Raw genomic sequence first — 16,757 nt, forward strand, 5'->3', positions numbered from 1 at the left:
GCATGCCTCAACTGGGTCGGGGAATGCACCATTCCCCGATACCAGCCTTGTCCCGGAGCCGCTGCCCGCTCTTCCTTCGCCACGCGGCATATACTTACTTTCCTCCAGCGGCTGGCTGCCAGGAAAGGCAAGCGTCCAAAAATTACCGGAGTTGCTCTCCTTGAATATGCCACCTTGTTCTATGTGCCGGCTGCGCAAGCGCACACCCAACCTGCTGCTGATAAATAAATGAAATAAACGGTGTGCGCTTGTGCAGCCGGCGCATGGAACAAGCAGCAATGGCGGCGGCATATTCAAGGAGAGGGACTCCAGTAACTTTTGGACGCTTGCCTTTCCTGGCAGCCAGCCGCCGGAAGAAAGTAAGTATACGCCGCATGGCGAAGGAAGAGCGGGCGGCGGCTCCGGGGCAAGGCTGGTGTCGGGGAATGGTGCATTCCCTGACCCAGTTGAGGCAGGCGGCAAGCAGGTGGTGGCTCCGGGGTCTCAGGGGAATGAGGCATCTCTGGGCCCTGACCAAAGGCAAAGGGCGAACGGGCGGCGAGCGGGCAATGAGTGGGCAGCAGCTCCGGGGAAAGGCCAGAGTTGGGGAATGGTGAGTTGGGGCAGGCGGCGGCTCCGGGGCCTCGGGGAATGGGCCCGACCCCTGACCGAAGGGCAAGCAGGTGGCGAGCTGCCTTCCCGGTGTCCTGGTGTCCAGCTTGCAAAGGCTGGACTGCGGGCCATGGACTGGTTCGGGGCGTGACCAGCCAGCAATTGCTACCGGATCGGCGAACCAGACCCAATCTCCGCTACCTACTCGCCTGATCCAGTCCGATCCGGTAGCATTTCACCCCTGGTTTCTTCCTAAACTAGCATGTTAAGGAGCGCACCACAAGTTAAATGCAATCTCAGGGCCTTAAAAAAAGAGAAAAGAAACATGCTATGAAGCTTTAAGGTTTAAAGGATTCTTAAAATTGGTATATAAAGGAAAGATAATTTATAGTTCATCTAAGACACTGATAAAAAGTGATTCAAGAGTGACTCATTATGTTTACAAAGGTTATGAGCATTGGCACAAAATAGTAAGTTGGAAAGGAGAATGGTTTTAAAATACAGAATTGTTTCTTTAGATCTCTGATTTCTCATCTCCTTTTGCCTTTTCCCCCCCTGAGATTCTGCCCACCAGGTGAGTTTTTACAATCTTTATATAAATATTTCAAGCTCTAATAGTTTTAAACATACACTACTAATCATTCATCTTGGAGTCTGGATGACCTTAAAACTCATTCAAATTTTCTCCTCAGGATAAAGTTTGAGCTGGGATTTTGTAAGATGATCATTCACTTTGCCTGAGTCTCTAAGAGCACGATAACTTCTGACACCCAGTTCTCTCCCACTCCAGATGACATTACACGAAGCAGACTGGTCACTAATATAAATACTGACAATTTCTTGAGAGGCAATAATTTTCCAGAAGTTTTAACAACAAAAAATCAAGTGCCTTTATTGCAACGGCCACAGAGATCTATTTTAAGACATTTGAAGCATTCACCTTATTTGGCCAATTCTGTTCAGTATATTCAAACTTTCAAACATTGGGGGAGGTGGAGGGGAGAGATGGGCTGCTATGCACAATATGCCAAAGGCCTGGCTGGTCGGAATTCTGGGGAATTGCACAGGAAAGATGCTCCTTCCAAGCCAAGAGAGAGGCCAGCAACTGCCAGCCTCAGGGGATAAAGCTGGCAATTTGAAGAGCACAACACACAGTGACTAACCAAGAGATGAAAAATGATATCTATGAGGAAGGAATATTACTACTTCATAAATCCTTTGATAGTACTGTTTCTTTTTAAGATCCTAAAACAAATGGCAATTTGCTCCTTAGCTATAAATATACCAACATTTATTATTACAATGTTGTTATATCTATTATTCATCAGCATGATACAACACTTGTAATCAGCTCTGGTTTGGATTCCTTCCTTCCTTTCCTTTCTTCTTTCCTGCCTGCCTGCCTGCCTCCTACTAATGCAACACTCAGTAGCAGCCTTTCCCATGCTTGCCAGCATGTCTTGTCATCCTCCACTCATTATTGGTCTTTCTGGATAATGGAAATGGGAGTTGTAGTGTAGCATACCTTGAAAACTTCACTATTGGAGAAGACTGGCTGAGAGTAAATGATCACAAAGTTACAGAGGGCACTGCATGTTATATTTGGAGAGAGAAGACTTGCTGAAAAAAATTTATTGATAAATGGGAAAGAGGAGCTTTGGGGGTCTTCTTCGTTACTTTACATTATCTTCTCTAAGACCACCCCAGCTAGAAGTTATAGGAGTCCAACGTAATTCAAGGTTGATAGATAAAATACAGATGTCTGCAGAATAATTACAGGGTTAAATGATTTATAATATACATTTGTGAATGCTCTTTTTGACTTAGTCCTATTAAAATGAATGGGATTTTTCTCTAATTTTAGCTTAACACAATTCTTCTAAGATGTATGCGATCACTTCATTGTTTTCGCTTGTACTAATGTGCTTTTGAGGGCATCCCTTCTCTTTCTATACCAGAGCATATTTGATGTGCTCTACTATACCCCAAGAACCCCAAATCCTTTAGTTCAATTCTCAGATAATCAGGAGTATTAGAGTCACTAGCTTACTCAAGAAACTATTTTAGCTATCCCACTGTACAACACTATTGTTGAACCTCACCTAAAAAAATCTCAAAACCTTGCACTCTGATACAGATGGAAAAATGAGGAAGCAAAATTAAAATAGATTTCCTCTTTCTCAGATTTTGGTTAAAAGAAGTTTAGAGAAATGACTTGCTTATTTCATGTTGGTGGGATGACCTGTTTCCAGACTCATAGAGTAATGTATGTGGGACAGCCGATACCTTATTTTTTTTGTATGGTATGTGCAAAAATTTCAATTAAAAGAACATTGATCAGTCTTTGGAAATACAGGCTACCTTTCTTTCCTTCCTATTGCACAGTCATTTACTAGATAAGTCGATATTTTTGGAAGATCTCTAATTGTAGCCCTGCCAGGATCCAGTCACCTAAGCAGAACCTTCATTCAAAGCATTTCAGTGGATTAAATCATCTGGGTTCACGCGGAGAAAAACAAAGACCATGATTTTTCTCATTTTCAAAGAATATCAGTAGGGAAATGTCTCCTGCTTAGTCCTTTACTTTGTGCTCTTTTCTGTTTATACTTTTACTCATGGAAAAATGCAACTGCTCCTCATCTGCTCATGGCCATAATATTTACATAGGAGTCTCTACTAAAGACAAACATACATGATTGCCAATGGCATTTTCCCCCTGCTGCTGCATTGAAAGAGTAATCAAAAGGGGACCAATTCAAATGAATTCCCTGTGTATTTTAATTAACTCTAATAGAAGCGCAGTGACTTTTCAACGCAGCTACAATTTTTAAGTTCTATGTCTCAGTGTAACATAATGTATCATATATAAACCATGGCAGCCAAATGTATCTGAAAAAACAAAAAATACTGAACTCAGTATTGGATTTTGATGGTAGCGAAAAAAAGCAATGCATAAAAACTGAAAAGGGAAGAATAGTGGCAAGCCAAGCAATTTACTAGAGAGAGAAACTGGCAGGATTCACTGCTTTTGTCAAAATGTTGGAAACACAATTGCAATGCAAGCGTCACTCCTTCATACGTGCCTGTGATGTCACAACCACATATAAAGGAGGGAGGTGCTTGGATTGTATCAGGAAGAGCAACTTTTATCATTTGCCTCCTCAGTGTTTGTTGCTCAGTATTTTTCTCTTTCCTGTTATAATATAAAAAGATAAACTATCCATTCTGTCAAAAAGAAATGGACACTGAACTTTCAGGAAAAACTGGCGGCACAAGATGGAACCATCAGTCTTGGATGAAGATTAATCAGCCAAGTCATGATTTCAGACCTAAATCCATCCAGCCTGCCAGCCTGCCTGCCTATCAATTTTATTTGTTGCCCATCTCATCTCAGGGTGATTCTGAGCAGTTTATAACATTCAAAGCTTTAAAAGCATGAGACATAAATATTTCTAAAAACAATAAAAATAGAATTACAATCAAAAGTAAAATTATAGTTAAAATATTAGGTGGGAGGGAGGGAGCAGAATGTACAGGGAGAAGAGGGGGGATTTTTCTCTTAATCTATCAATTACCTCCAGCACCATATTCCCCTATTAAGGCCCTAAACCAGCTGACAGAGCCAGATTATCAGGATTTGTCAGAAGGATAGGAGCAGATTCAGTGCCATTCATGTAAGCTGGGTGCTATCAGCTAGATATATGAATATGCAGATGAATTCAGAACCACAATTCAAATTGCCAGAAACAGAATTTTAACACTTGATCAATAACTATTAACCTACAGTAAATTAAGAACTCAATGAATTGGCTGTACAAAGTCCACTGAAGAATTTCAAATAAGAAACATCAGTGCCAACTCTACCCAATCTTATCAATCAGAAGAATTTGTGAACAAATATGCTAGATCACACCAATACTCTATCTAAATCAGCATTCAGTCCCGTCCCCCACCGCCTTTTTCAAAAAGTGATACTTTACATGAGTTCTATTCAAATACACACACTACCGTTAAACCTCAAAAAAGGACACCAGTAGCCCTCTCTTAACAACAGTAACTAGGATAGAAATTTCTGTCACTAAGAGACGCAGCCATAAAGCTGATGTCACATGACTGCCCAGTTTAGCAATGGCAATTCTGGCAAACCCTGGTTATCATCATTAAGTGAATCACTGCCACCTGTTAAACCAGGACCTCATCTGACAGTAACTTTTGAATTCCTGCTGACTTCCCCATTCACTTTGCTTGTGGGAAGCCAACAGGAAAAGTTGCAAATTAGAATCAAATGACCTTGGGATGCTGTTACAGTTGGAAATTCAAGTTAAAACCAAGTGTCTGGATGACAATCATAGGATCATAGGATTATTTTGATGGCTAGAACTTTGATGACCGCTCATGTTATTCATTCAGGACTATCAAAGGTTCAAACAGTTGTTGAAACAGTGGTCATTAAGTGAGGACCAGCTTGCTTAATTTGTTTATTCTCAATGATTTGTGTAACTGCTTAAAAAAAATAAATCCCATCATTTCATCTTGTGACAAAAAATTTCATACTGGTTTCAAATGTTAAAGAGATGTTCCTGTTTCCGGATCATTTTTGGTTGCTTTTCTGGGAATCAATGCATTTTTTGAGCTGTGACGACCAGAATATTTTAACAAGTTAAGCCTTATCACAGATTTATATAATGAGATTCTGATGCTGACAGTTTTATTTTTGATTCTTTCCTAATGGCCATGAATTTACCTTTTATAGTCCTGCAAATTAACATACTAATTGAAATAATCATTAATTTAGACCAGGAGTATCCAATCTTGGCAATTTTAAAATTTATGAACTTCAATTTCCAGTATTCCCCAGTAGCATGACTTCTGCCTTGTTACCCTGTAAAATTCCACCCGAGCTCAAATGTGGTTGCTTCATTACACATTTATAAACCCAATAATTATAAATTATTAAACATAAATATCACAATTGGGGTGTCAAGTGGGGGGCAGAATTGCCCTGTAAGTATAATATGCCTGTATCTGTCCTGTAACTTAATATGGCACAAATCAGTTGTAGCAGTGCCATCAATTTGTAACAGTTGTGGCCTCCAAATGCTTCAAAAAGAGATTCAAGGTCAAAGACTTCTAAGGTTTAAGTCTACATGAGGTTTACCAGAGTGGTTATGGATAATGTCTATGCAAAGATCTCTCTAGGATGACTCTGTTGATCAACTAGCAATCAAGCTTCTGATTATATGGCAATCAAGGGAAGTCTCCATCAAACCTAGCAAGTCATTTCCATTATAGAATATCACGTTGTTGGACCCAGGAATCGTACCTCCACTGTTACAGTGACAACCCTCTGGAACATCATCCCTCTGGAGATGCAGATGACCCCAACCTTGTTAGCCTTTCACAAGAAATTAAAGAATTCTCCCCCAGGCATTTGGCCAAGAACATTAATCTGGCATATATTGTTTAACTTTGAACTAATCTTCGTGGATTTGGACATTCATTATTTGAATTGTTTGCAAATAGTTTGCATAAGTAAGTAAATACATAAATTGGAGCTAGAAAGGGTAGTCTCCAATCATCTTCCAGACTAGAATGGTATTTCACAGTTTCCAGTCAACCATAGATCTAACACTTAATTCTTCTTTCTAAAAAGAAGTCATTAAACTTCAGAACATACTAATCTAATAATTTCATTATTATTTCCCAATTTCCTACATGACTGTGCCCAACATGGTTAGCTAGTCACAATACTTTGTCTACCATCCTCCTCTCCATCCAGCTGGTCAAACATCCTTACTCTTTTCTTTAACCATCATTATGAAAACCAGGTTCATTTGCAGAATGAATTGTTTCATCATTTTAATAAAAGCTAGTTAACATCAACACACCATATACGTTTCTTTAATGGCCAGATGGCCAAAGACCAACTAAGACGGGGTCATCAAACACGGCAAGTTTAAAACTTGTGGACTTCATCTCCCAGAGTTCCTCAGACAAGTAAAGCAAGCTGAGGAATTCTGGGAGTTGAAGTCCACGTCTTAAAGTTGCCAAGTTTGGAGACCCCCTCAACTAAGACAACATTGGTGTTAAAATGGGTTTTTTTTTGGTGGGGGGGGGGAGTTGATACAATAAAGGGAAAAGTATTGGGACATTTTTTCATGAAATTTTGAATTTCCAATGGATTCAGTCGTCCCAAAGGTGTTTTTTTCAAGAGGCAACTGGACTTCCTGGTTTTTCTTTGAAGAAGTTTTGCTTCTCATCCAAGAAGCTTCTTCAGCTTTTCTTCAAAGAAAAACCAGAAAGTCCAGTTGCCTCTTGAAAAAAGCACCTTTGGGACAACCATGATCTGGATGACTGAGGATCTCCATAGACAAATGGATTCAGTTAGTAAGAAGTTAGTTGTGACTGCTCTCAGCTTGACCTAATTCTGTACCAACTCTGGCAGCAATGAAATGAAGAGTTAGATATGGTTAATAAATCCATATCTTTCCAGTTGCTCCACTGCCACATCTTGGCCTATAGAGCAAGTCAGGATGGCAGTTCTCTGGAGCCAAATCTTTGGCAGCAGAAAACGTCCATCACGTCATTACCATGTTAAAGTGTTAGCTACTGAGTTGCTATACAACAAGCCTGGTGTAAACTTCGGCAGTCTTTAACTTGCCTCAGTGTTCTGAGTCACTGCTGAATGCTATCCTCCTGACTTGTGAGGGTACAAGCAGATCCACATGTGTAGAATTCAAAGTAGCTACTTTATTGTATTCTGCCTATAATGCAGGAATTTCCCCAGACTGCTTGCCTTACCTTGGGAACAGATGGATAAGGGTCCATGGAGCTTATTGGGGGGAGGGGTGGGGAGGGAGGTGGAGAGGCATTCCTGGATCTCTTACAGCAGCCTAATGATTCAAGGCTAATTCCCCACTTGAGTCCTCCCCCCTGCTTGGCTAGGCAATTCCCAACAGACTATGCCAGTTATTACAGGCAGACTGATTGGTTTTCCTTCTGGCTATGCTGCCATGCCCTTTTAACACATCTTCAGAAGCAGAGGAAATGACTACCAATTGGGGCCCTGCAGCAGAAACAGGGAGAGGGATATGACTTCAGGACTTAGCCTGGTCTTATTCAGACCACTCTGCTTGCCCTACTTTCCCTCTTATTCCATTTGGATCTCTCTCAAGTTTAAAATTATACGAAGAAAAGCAAAGTATGAGAAAATGGTAGGGCACAAGTAGCCACAACCAGCATGAAGGCCAAGCGATGTAAAAAGGGATCCTTGAAAATAACTACTTGCTAAGCCACCACTTCTCTCATAGCAGAGTGGTGGTAAAGTGATTAAACCAAGGAAATATAAAGGGCTGCTTAAAAGGGATGGAGGAGAAAACCTGGTTCAGCATCTCCCACTGATTTTTCATACTAAGGAAAAACAGGCCTGTTGCATTAAAGGTAAACATCCCCACAGCTGCTTTTCAAAATATTGTGAAAGCGATGTCCCTCTTCTCACATAAAAGTGTGGGTCATTGCATGCTACCCTTAAAGTGGAGTGGCATAAATGCCTCCTCTTCTTCCCAATATAAAATATTGGGGATCTGCTCTTTTCTCTGGTGTTCTGGAGAGAAATAGGGACAAGGTGGTAAACTCAGGTGAGAAACTGCTAACCCACAATACAAGCACTGGGAGAGAAATGGACTACTTTACTGACCAGCAAAGAGGACATGCTCATTGAGCCCCTCAATACACCCCAGCTAAAAAAAAATCACCTGACTGCCTCCAAGGTGATAGGCAAGAAAGCATTGCAGAATTTACACACTTTGAAGCTGTAATGAGATCATGTCAGCTTAAGAGGAAAAACTACACTTAAGCTGTTTCACTCATGACAACTTACAGCAAAGGGAAAATACCGATATTGTCTGGACATGAATGGGCTGAGATAATGGACAAGTGGGGAAGACTTTGGACCATTATAACTCTAACCCGTGCCTGCATTGTAGGAAAATTGCACTGCAACTTTAAAACATTTTACTGCTATCCATTTTCTTTGGATTAAGTCCCATTTAACCCACTTGGATCTACTTCTAAATAAATATATTACGGCACTGTAAGTCTCTGTAGTCCTTTTCTGTGAAGTAGAGCCCCTCCTCCCCAAATGACTATTTTGTGCAATGCACTGTGACTTTGGAGTTGTGAGGCCCCTTTAATGAATGTTACTAGCAAAACCTTCAGGGGATAAACCCAACCTATAGTTAGGCACCCAACCTAAAGAGTCAGATCATTTTTTTAAGAAATGACTATTAACAGATTGGTCAATACTTCTCCCAGAGAATTAAAAAAAGAATTTACTATCTTAAAAAACAGATCAACAGTGAAAATATAAAAAAAGCAGCCATCCCTGCTTCCAGTTAAACCAGCCTCCCACTTGAACTGAGGGAGACCAGGAATCTGCTTTGCAAACATTCCAACATGTGTCCAGTCTGTGCTTCACTTTTCCATTTTTTTTTACCTCGAAACAAATGTTTTTTCCCCTCAAAGCTGAAAGCTGTCCAAAAAAACAGGACCACACACAAGCACAGCCCTACTGAGAGCTGTGCAGATCACGTTCAGCCTGTTCCTGCGGCGGCGGCTGCTGCTAACAGGACACACGCACGCACATACACCCCTACACACTCACTCACTCACTCACTCCCACACACACACACACACACAAAATGGCGGAAGAGGTGAGCCGCTTTCAAGAGACTTTCCTTTCATGGGAAGAGAGGCACCAGCTCCTTTGGACACACAAGCAGAATCAGGGAAAGAGGTCAGGAGAAGGGGGAGGGGATCTGCAGGGTCCAAAGGATCCCCCCCTTTTCTTCTTCCCCACCACCCAAGCAGCCGCCCTCCCTTCCATCTCCAGACCATCTCACAAGGTATCACTTCCAGAAAGGGATTATGATAGCGTCCATCTGGCCTTCAGCCAACAGCAATAAACCAACCACCAGGCTCTGCCCCTGAGAGAAAGAAAGGTTCCCTCAGCCACCCCTGCTGTCATTTGGGAGGGGGAGGGGGAGAAGCCAGGCGAGGGATCCATCCTTACCTTCTACCCAGAGTTCCTCCACATTGGTCTCCAGATTGGCCGCTCTTAATCCCACCGCAAAAGCCCCGAAGATCAAAAGGCCAACCACTAAAAATTTCCCGCAGTTTTTTTGAATGTAACAGCCCAGCTTAAATAGCAGTCTCTGAAATTTCGCTCTCAGCCACAGCGGCGCTTTTCTTCCAGTAGCTCTCCCCTAGAAAAGCAAGGAAAAGGGGGAGAAATTAAGATCGGGAAAGAACCCAAAGCCCAGGCCGTCCGGCGAACCGGCCCCCAAAGAAAAGCACTATGTGCCGGCAAGAAAGCGGTTCGAGATGGGTCCCGACCGGGCAGTTCGTGGCAGGAACGGGACACACCGGGGCAGCCGAGCAGGCCGGCCAACCTGCAAAGCGTGGCAGACGCCCCGCCGCCTCCCACATCCGCCTACCCTCCGGCTTGCAAGGAGGGGGATCCTCCGACCGCCCGATCCGCTCCTTCTCAACACACCACCACTTCTGGGACCCTTCAATTCAAGCTGGGATAGCGCTACAGCACCGGAACGGTCGCCCCAACACCGGAATATAAACCGACCTGTCAAACAATCCTGGGATGGAGTAGAGAAGAGGAGGAAGAAGGCTCTCCCTTCCCTACCCCCCCACCTTTCTGGAAGAGCTGAAGGCCGCTTCCCTGCAAATCTTCTCATCCCCTTCCCCGCCTTGCTTCCTTAGGCTCCTGCTTCGTGCCTGGCCCCACGTGGTTACCGACCGCGCTGGCAACCTCCTAAATTTAAGAATTACAGTCTACAATTGCCATTTGGGCGTCGTTGGGATGATCTCGACTTTGGAAACCGAACAGCCGTCGATAAATTGCCACGATATTGGGGAATGGAAGGGACCAGCCACACGGGTGCTTTCTTTATATTTAAATCAACCAACAAACCCATCTTTTCACCCAACATACTACTGCTGCCTTTGCTTTTTGTTGCTGCTGTTCTTCCTGTCCTGAGAAGTGAAGGCGCTGCCAAACCTGTTATCGCCTTCGAGTACTGAACGGGGGTGGGTGGGGGACGAGAAAGGTGGAAGTTAGCAATTTGCTTACAATTTTCACTCTCTCCCCTCTCCACTCTCTCCTCTACCGCTAAAAAAGAAACGCGACGTTCACTGAAAAAAAGAGAGCCTTCTTGGAGGGAATTAACACTTCTACACTTAAACCGGATAACAGGAGCAGAAGGGGGGCAAGGGGGGGGAGCAGCGCTGGTTTGGAAAACGTTAGAATTCTTTCTCTTGGGCAAAACTCTTTTTTTCCAGGGGTTGGATAGAAAATCAAAGTCCTTTGAAAGTTTTCTTGGGATAGTCAGAAGAGTGCCTCGTTCATGAAGAACAGAGAGGAAAGTCCCATTCATACATCCACACACACACTTCCCGGGGAAACACGATTAGATGATTTGCAAACCCACCAACACGCTGGAAAACCGAGCACAGTACAAGGTAGGAGGGACGAAGGGCTGCCTTTCTACCTTTCGGGAATCAAGAACCCCCCCCCCCACACACTTTTCAGCATTTTATTGGCGATTCTTCCCGCCGTTTAAGAGAAAATGAGATTTGGAAGAGAGAAAAAAGAGAAATCTCGACAAAGCACCTTTGCTATCTGCTCCAAGGCGAACCCTGCATCGCAGTAGCTCGGCCGCTGCAGATATTCCAGATCGGGCGGCGCGGCGCGTCTGTTCTCCACTATCCTTCTCCGCCTTCTACTGCCGCTTCTCCCCAGCCGATCTGGCACTCTGCAGCCGCCGCCACCACCAGCACCACAGTCGCCGCTGCTCTCCGGCTCCGAGGCATTAACAGCTGAGGCCATGTTGCCGCCACACAGCCGCCGCCGCTGCGGCTGCTGCTGTTGTTTTGGCGACCCAAAGGCTGGGTCTTCTGAGGTTTCCCCCAGCGTGCTGCTGCTGCTGCGGGACGATCCAGAGGGACCGGGGAAAGGCTGGGTTGGCGGAGATTCGCTGCTGCTGCTGACAGACCGCTTCATACGGCGTTGGCTGCCGCTGCTGCCGCTGCTGCCGCTGTAGCTGCTCCCGGCGAGTCAGACTCCGAGCCTTCCATTGCAACATTTCGCGAGGATCCGGAGGTCTTCGCCGCTGCTGCTTCCCACATCCAGGGTGCGCGGGTGAGCGGAGCCAGGCAATCTCAGCGCGCTCGCCTTCCTTCCCCGGACCGCTTCGCCTGCGGCTCGAGTTGCTCTCCAAGCTCCTCGCCGCTCGGCTGCTGGAAACCAAGCCGGACTCTGCCCGAGCTCTCTTTCTCGCCACACCAGCGAAGCCTGACGAAAGCCTTGATCTCACAAGAGCCGCCGCCGCCGTTGCTTCTGTTGCTGCTGCTCTGTCTCGGTGCGCTGTACCATTCTGTCTGGGCGCAGAGCTGTCTCTAAGAGCCCTCCCGGCTGCTTTCCCCCCGCTCTTTCTCTCCTAGATGCGTGCGTCGCGCTCTCTTTCTTCCTCTGCTGTGTGCAGCAGCGGCAGCAGCAGCCAGCAGCAGTTCCCTTGCTTCAATAGATGAGATGAAGAAGGGGGAGAAAAAAGGAACTCTCTCCATTTGGATAAAGAGGAGGAGGAGGGGTGAAAGGGAGAGGGGAGAGAAAGGGAAAAAGAGCTGAAATCCCGCCCCTGGGGCTGTCAGATGGCTTCGGTTTCTGGGCTGCGATTGGCTCAAAGAGGGCAGAAATTACTCAGCAAACATGACTATTATTAGCTGCTTAGCAACAGCTCACCAAAGTAGAGAGACCACCCAGGCAGGCTACCCTTGTGTGTGTGCATCTCCAACTTCAGGGGAGCCTTAAAGAGATCCAGCCCTCTTTCCATGCAATACTTCCATTAAGGAATGCTTCTCTTTTCTCCCTACCCCCTCGGTTCTTTTCAAGAAAGGTTTGCTTTGGGTTTTAAGAAGGAAAGGACGTTGCTGCTGTTTTTAAAAGGGAGACGTTTTTACAAAGAACACATCAGGATTACTTCACGGAGCGATCTGTTAAAATACAGTTTTTTCTTTCTTTCTTTCATGAATTGGTTTGGGGGAGGCGCACGAAAGAAGAGACTAAATGATATCCGGAGCCTTTCAAGAAAGTCCTTTTGGAGGCGCCTTGGCCTCAAGCAGCCACGATTCCTGGGAGGTCCAAGCTGAATTCCCAGGGCTGCACAAATAACGACAGGGTGGTGGATCCTGCGGTCTCCCCCCCTCCTTTTTTTTTTTAAATCAAAGAAAAGCCTGCGTTCCTACAAGAACAACCAGCCGTGTTAAGAAAAAGACCACAAACAAATCCTTAATACTTGAAACAGTGAATTTAAAAACTGGAATAGCCCGAGTTACTCGCTTACACGCCAACACTACTGCCGCTAAGAGCTTTAAAGAAAATGCTCCACCAGCCCTGTTTTTGTGCGTTCAAAACGTTGGACTTAAAAAAAAAAACCCGCTACGAAGTTTCTCACAGATCATTGTGTGCGCTTAATTAACGTTTCATGTTCTAACAATTTAATTTTGCTAATTCGTCACAAGTGACGCCAAGGGGTTCGATTTCCTATTTCTTCTGTTCTCCCCGATTGCCTATGACTTTGACGAACTTTCTTTCGCAAGTGCCCATCTTGGTTATTTGATCCGCCATGAAGAATTTAAACCGGGCAACTCTTGTCCGAGGAACGTGCAAGCTTTTATATGTTTCCACGTTCTCGACAGAGGTGCGCGTATCCAAGTTTTTGCGTAGCCAATCTTACCAGAGAGGGGATAAGCGCTCCGCGAAAGCGTGAAAAGGGGGGAGTGTTGCTTTAAGGAACAAACTCGCGCGTGTTCATTGAAGGAAAAAAAAGTAGAAGGGAGCTAGAAAAGACCGCACATTCAGACAAGGGAGGGGGAAGGCCGCGGAGGCGGGCTACAGGTTTCACGTGACTGGCTGGCTCTGGATTATGCACACAAGGCTGGGCTTCCCTCCGTCCCAGATCTGGCGGGGTGGGCTGTGGTCGTCTCTTCGCTTGGCACGCAGGGCCTTAGCCCACCAACTTTAAAACGCTGCATCTCCCCATCCACACGAGTGCGGCCTTTAGCCTCGCAAAGCAAGAGCGAACTGCTGTCGCCCGCTCTTCCCTCCCTCCCTCCCTCCCTCTTTTCACAGGAGAGAAAAATACCAGACAAGCCATAGTACATTCCTAAAGGAGGTCTCTCCCCTTTACGCTGCCCAATAGCAGCCTACGTCGATATCTGCAGGCCAATGGCAGAGGAGCAAAGAACGTTTCCATTCAGTTCTGTGCTACACGGAGGGAGGAGGGGTGTTGCCACGGCAGCCGTGTTAGGAAGGCTTAGAGAAGCCGATTCTTCGCTCGCAACCGCCTGCTGCGCCCTGAACGCCAATACTTTACTCCTGCGGATCTTTTAACATTGCATAGGGCTGGCCGCTGAGGTTTTACCCGAGAGCGTCCCTGGTGAAGACTAATCCCTCAGCCACTTTAGCAGGCCCGGCAAAGACATCAAAGTGCGCTCTGATCCAAAGAAGTTTCAGTTCCTCCCAAAGGCACGTGTGGACCTCTAGTCCCTTCTCCTCCCCCATTTGCAATGCGACAGACGTGTTAACAGTCGGCAACCCCGAGAAGCCAAAGTGGGAAACTCGGTTGGCTAATGATTTCTCACGATCTTTTGCTGCCCTGATGTGGGATACTAGCACTCAGCTGTTTAGGAAATCCTGGAGGCAAAGTTAAAACATCTCTCCGCTTTTAGCCACTTCATGTGTACGGCATCCTCCGGATGACCTTGGCTTCCTAATTAACCAAGATTCCTAACCAGCGGAAGACACGTAATTGGGAATGGCGACATCGACTTGATGGCACATCATCATCAATTATTGTCATACTCGCTACATGGGGAATACTGAACCGAATCTACACCGAAATGCAAATATACAGGACTGCACTGTTAGCTATGCTTTTGTATACACAACTAAAGCTATGTTTTAGTTGTGTATTTGAACCCCAAGCATTTTCGTACTTTTAGTAGATAACTTAGTAATAAAATACATGTTTTGCTATAAAAGGTCTCTTGTCATATTCAGTTCCCCCGTACCAATTGAGTAGAAAAGCCTCAAACTTCTCTGTGTGGTGTCCTTGGCCACGCTGTCTGAGGAAAAAGCTGCAGGGTGACCACGTTAGGTGGGCGCCAAGTTGGGAAAAAGCTAGAGTGCTCTCAGTCATCGGTTGCACAATAAACCGTGAACTTACTGGCTAGTCATGTTTTAGCCAAGCACACTGTGCGATCCCACCCGCTATGATTAGTTTAATATTCAGTGTAACCTGCTGCGAATCCGAATATTGACTTAATTGAGTAAAATCCAATTAAACTAACCGTGACAACGCATGTTGCCTTAGGAAATGGATAAGAGAAGTCTTAGAAATGATCTGCATACGTCCAATTTTGTTGTCGTTTTAAACAATCTACTTAAATCTCAGTTCTATGTCCTGAAAAGCACTCTAAACTATCTTACTCTTCTCAAGCTTAGTATAAATTTACACATGATACGCCACGTGATAACCTCCAGATGTATTGCAATGAAATTCCTTTCATGACAGGATTTTTCAGCCCATACTCCAGACTGGGGAAAACCTGTTTATAAATATAAGGGATAGTATGGCTGACGAGGGAGAGAAACAGAAGTTGCCTAATAGAACTGAATTCACCACCTTTGCCTACGATTTATTGGTGCCCCGCCCCATTTCTCAGCAAGCTTTTCTTGTACGGTACAGGTAAGATTTTCAAATGGGCTTACTTTAGAGTAAAAAGGTGATAAAAAGTCTTCAAAACTTTAAACGGCTCACACTTTCCTTGATTTAATTTCCCAAATCCACACTGCAGAATACTTTCTTTCCCCTCTTCCTTTTGCAACCCTCTGGCTGCATCGTTATTTCCAAAACTTAATCTGGAGGCTCAAATTTAACAAGCTCTATCTTAATATCCTTCCTCCCTGCCGCTGCAGCTCTCTGTGGTCTGGTTCATTTCACACACGAGATGAATTACATCTCTAATTGGCTTTGTTTCGTGTGTGTGCGCGCTCGCGCGCGTCCACCCGCGCGGGCTTTAAAAATTGAAGCATAAGTGTAAAACGTCTCGTCTCGACTTGGGTGGCCAAAATCAGGGGTATCCCCGTTTGCCTCATTGCCAATGCACGCGAAAGTGGGCTACTTGCCTCAAAGCTACAAGGGGGCTCCAGATCGACCCAGCCTCCGCATTCACACTTAACGTCATAGTGGCCTATAGCGCGCATGCCCCGTATCGGTAGCCTATCTGGGCCACACGGTTCGAAGCATGGGAGACGACAGGTTTATAAAATACACTGGCTGGGAGAAAGACCCGTACGGCTTAGAATTTGCACTTTGGCTTTCTCTTCTCCAGGTAGTTAAGAGAGAGAGAGAAGCAACCCTAATTTATAGATCACTTAGCCACTAGCGTGGTGTTGGGGAAGCAAAGTTATACAATATAGGATACTGAGACACAGTGATGGCCAAATGACACTGTAAAACATTGCTATTGAAAAAATAGCCAATGCCCCTGCTGCAAATAGGCCAACTCCACTCCCATAGCTGCTCCCCTGCCCCCATTTTCCTCTTGTACACCTAGATCTTTGCATCATCTTCTACACCTGTCTCTAGCACCACAACTACCCACGAAGTATTCCCACAATTCACTGTACCAAGACACTTATCCCTAACTTAGATCTGACATAGGCAGCAACAAAATACAAAATTTGGATGATCTTGAGTTTGGAGCAGCTGTCCTCAGTCTGGTTTCTTCCAGAAATGTTGGGAGCTTTATTCCCAGCTGGATGTCTCAGAGCATCTAAAGTTGTACAAAACTGCTTTGGAATGCAGACACCAAAGAAGGATGTCATCCCTTAATTCACAAATTGAAGGAACACTGTTGCAATAAACGGTCTACTTCAAATTGCCCTACTCAAGTAGCAAACCAGACAACCATTAGATGGGAAATGTGAGACACAGAAACATTGACTGTTTGCTGCCCTCTGGTGGTCATCAGGTTTTGTAGCCCAGATACAGCCCTAGAGGATGTATGGGATGGGAGTAGAGCAGGAAGGC

The 16,757-nt window shown here is 45.0% G+C and overlaps 1 protein-coding gene across 3 annotated transcripts in view; it reads right to left on the reverse strand.

The window, feature by feature from the left end:
- PTCH1 (patched 1) overlaps positions 1 to 12,250 on the reverse strand; it is a 98,148-nt gene extending 85,898 nt beyond the window's left edge. For 2 of the 3 annotated variants that reach the window (XM_058168371.1, XM_058168370.1), the window contains exons 1-2: positions 11,276 to 12,250; positions 9,662 to 9,854 (exon numbers count right to left, since the gene is read on the reverse strand). In XM_058168371.1, coding sequence (XP_058024354.1) covers positions 9,662 to 9,854; positions 11,276 to 11,665 — 583 coding nt within the window. In that variant the 5' untranslated portion in view covers positions 11,666 to 12,250. Of the gene's footprint in view, positions 1 to 9,661; positions 9,855 to 11,275 lie in introns of those variants that run through there. The other variant, XM_058168373.1, reaches the window with a different exon arrangement.
- Between the last annotated feature and the right edge of the window lie 4,507 nt (positions 12,251 to 16,757).

The sequence above is a fragment of the Ahaetulla prasina genome, chromosome 2 (assembly GCF_028640845.1).
Source record: "Ahaetulla prasina isolate Xishuangbanna chromosome 2, ASM2864084v1, whole genome shotgun sequence".
Taxonomy (NCBI): Eukaryota; Metazoa; Chordata; class Lepidosauria; order Squamata; family Colubridae; genus Ahaetulla; species Ahaetulla prasina.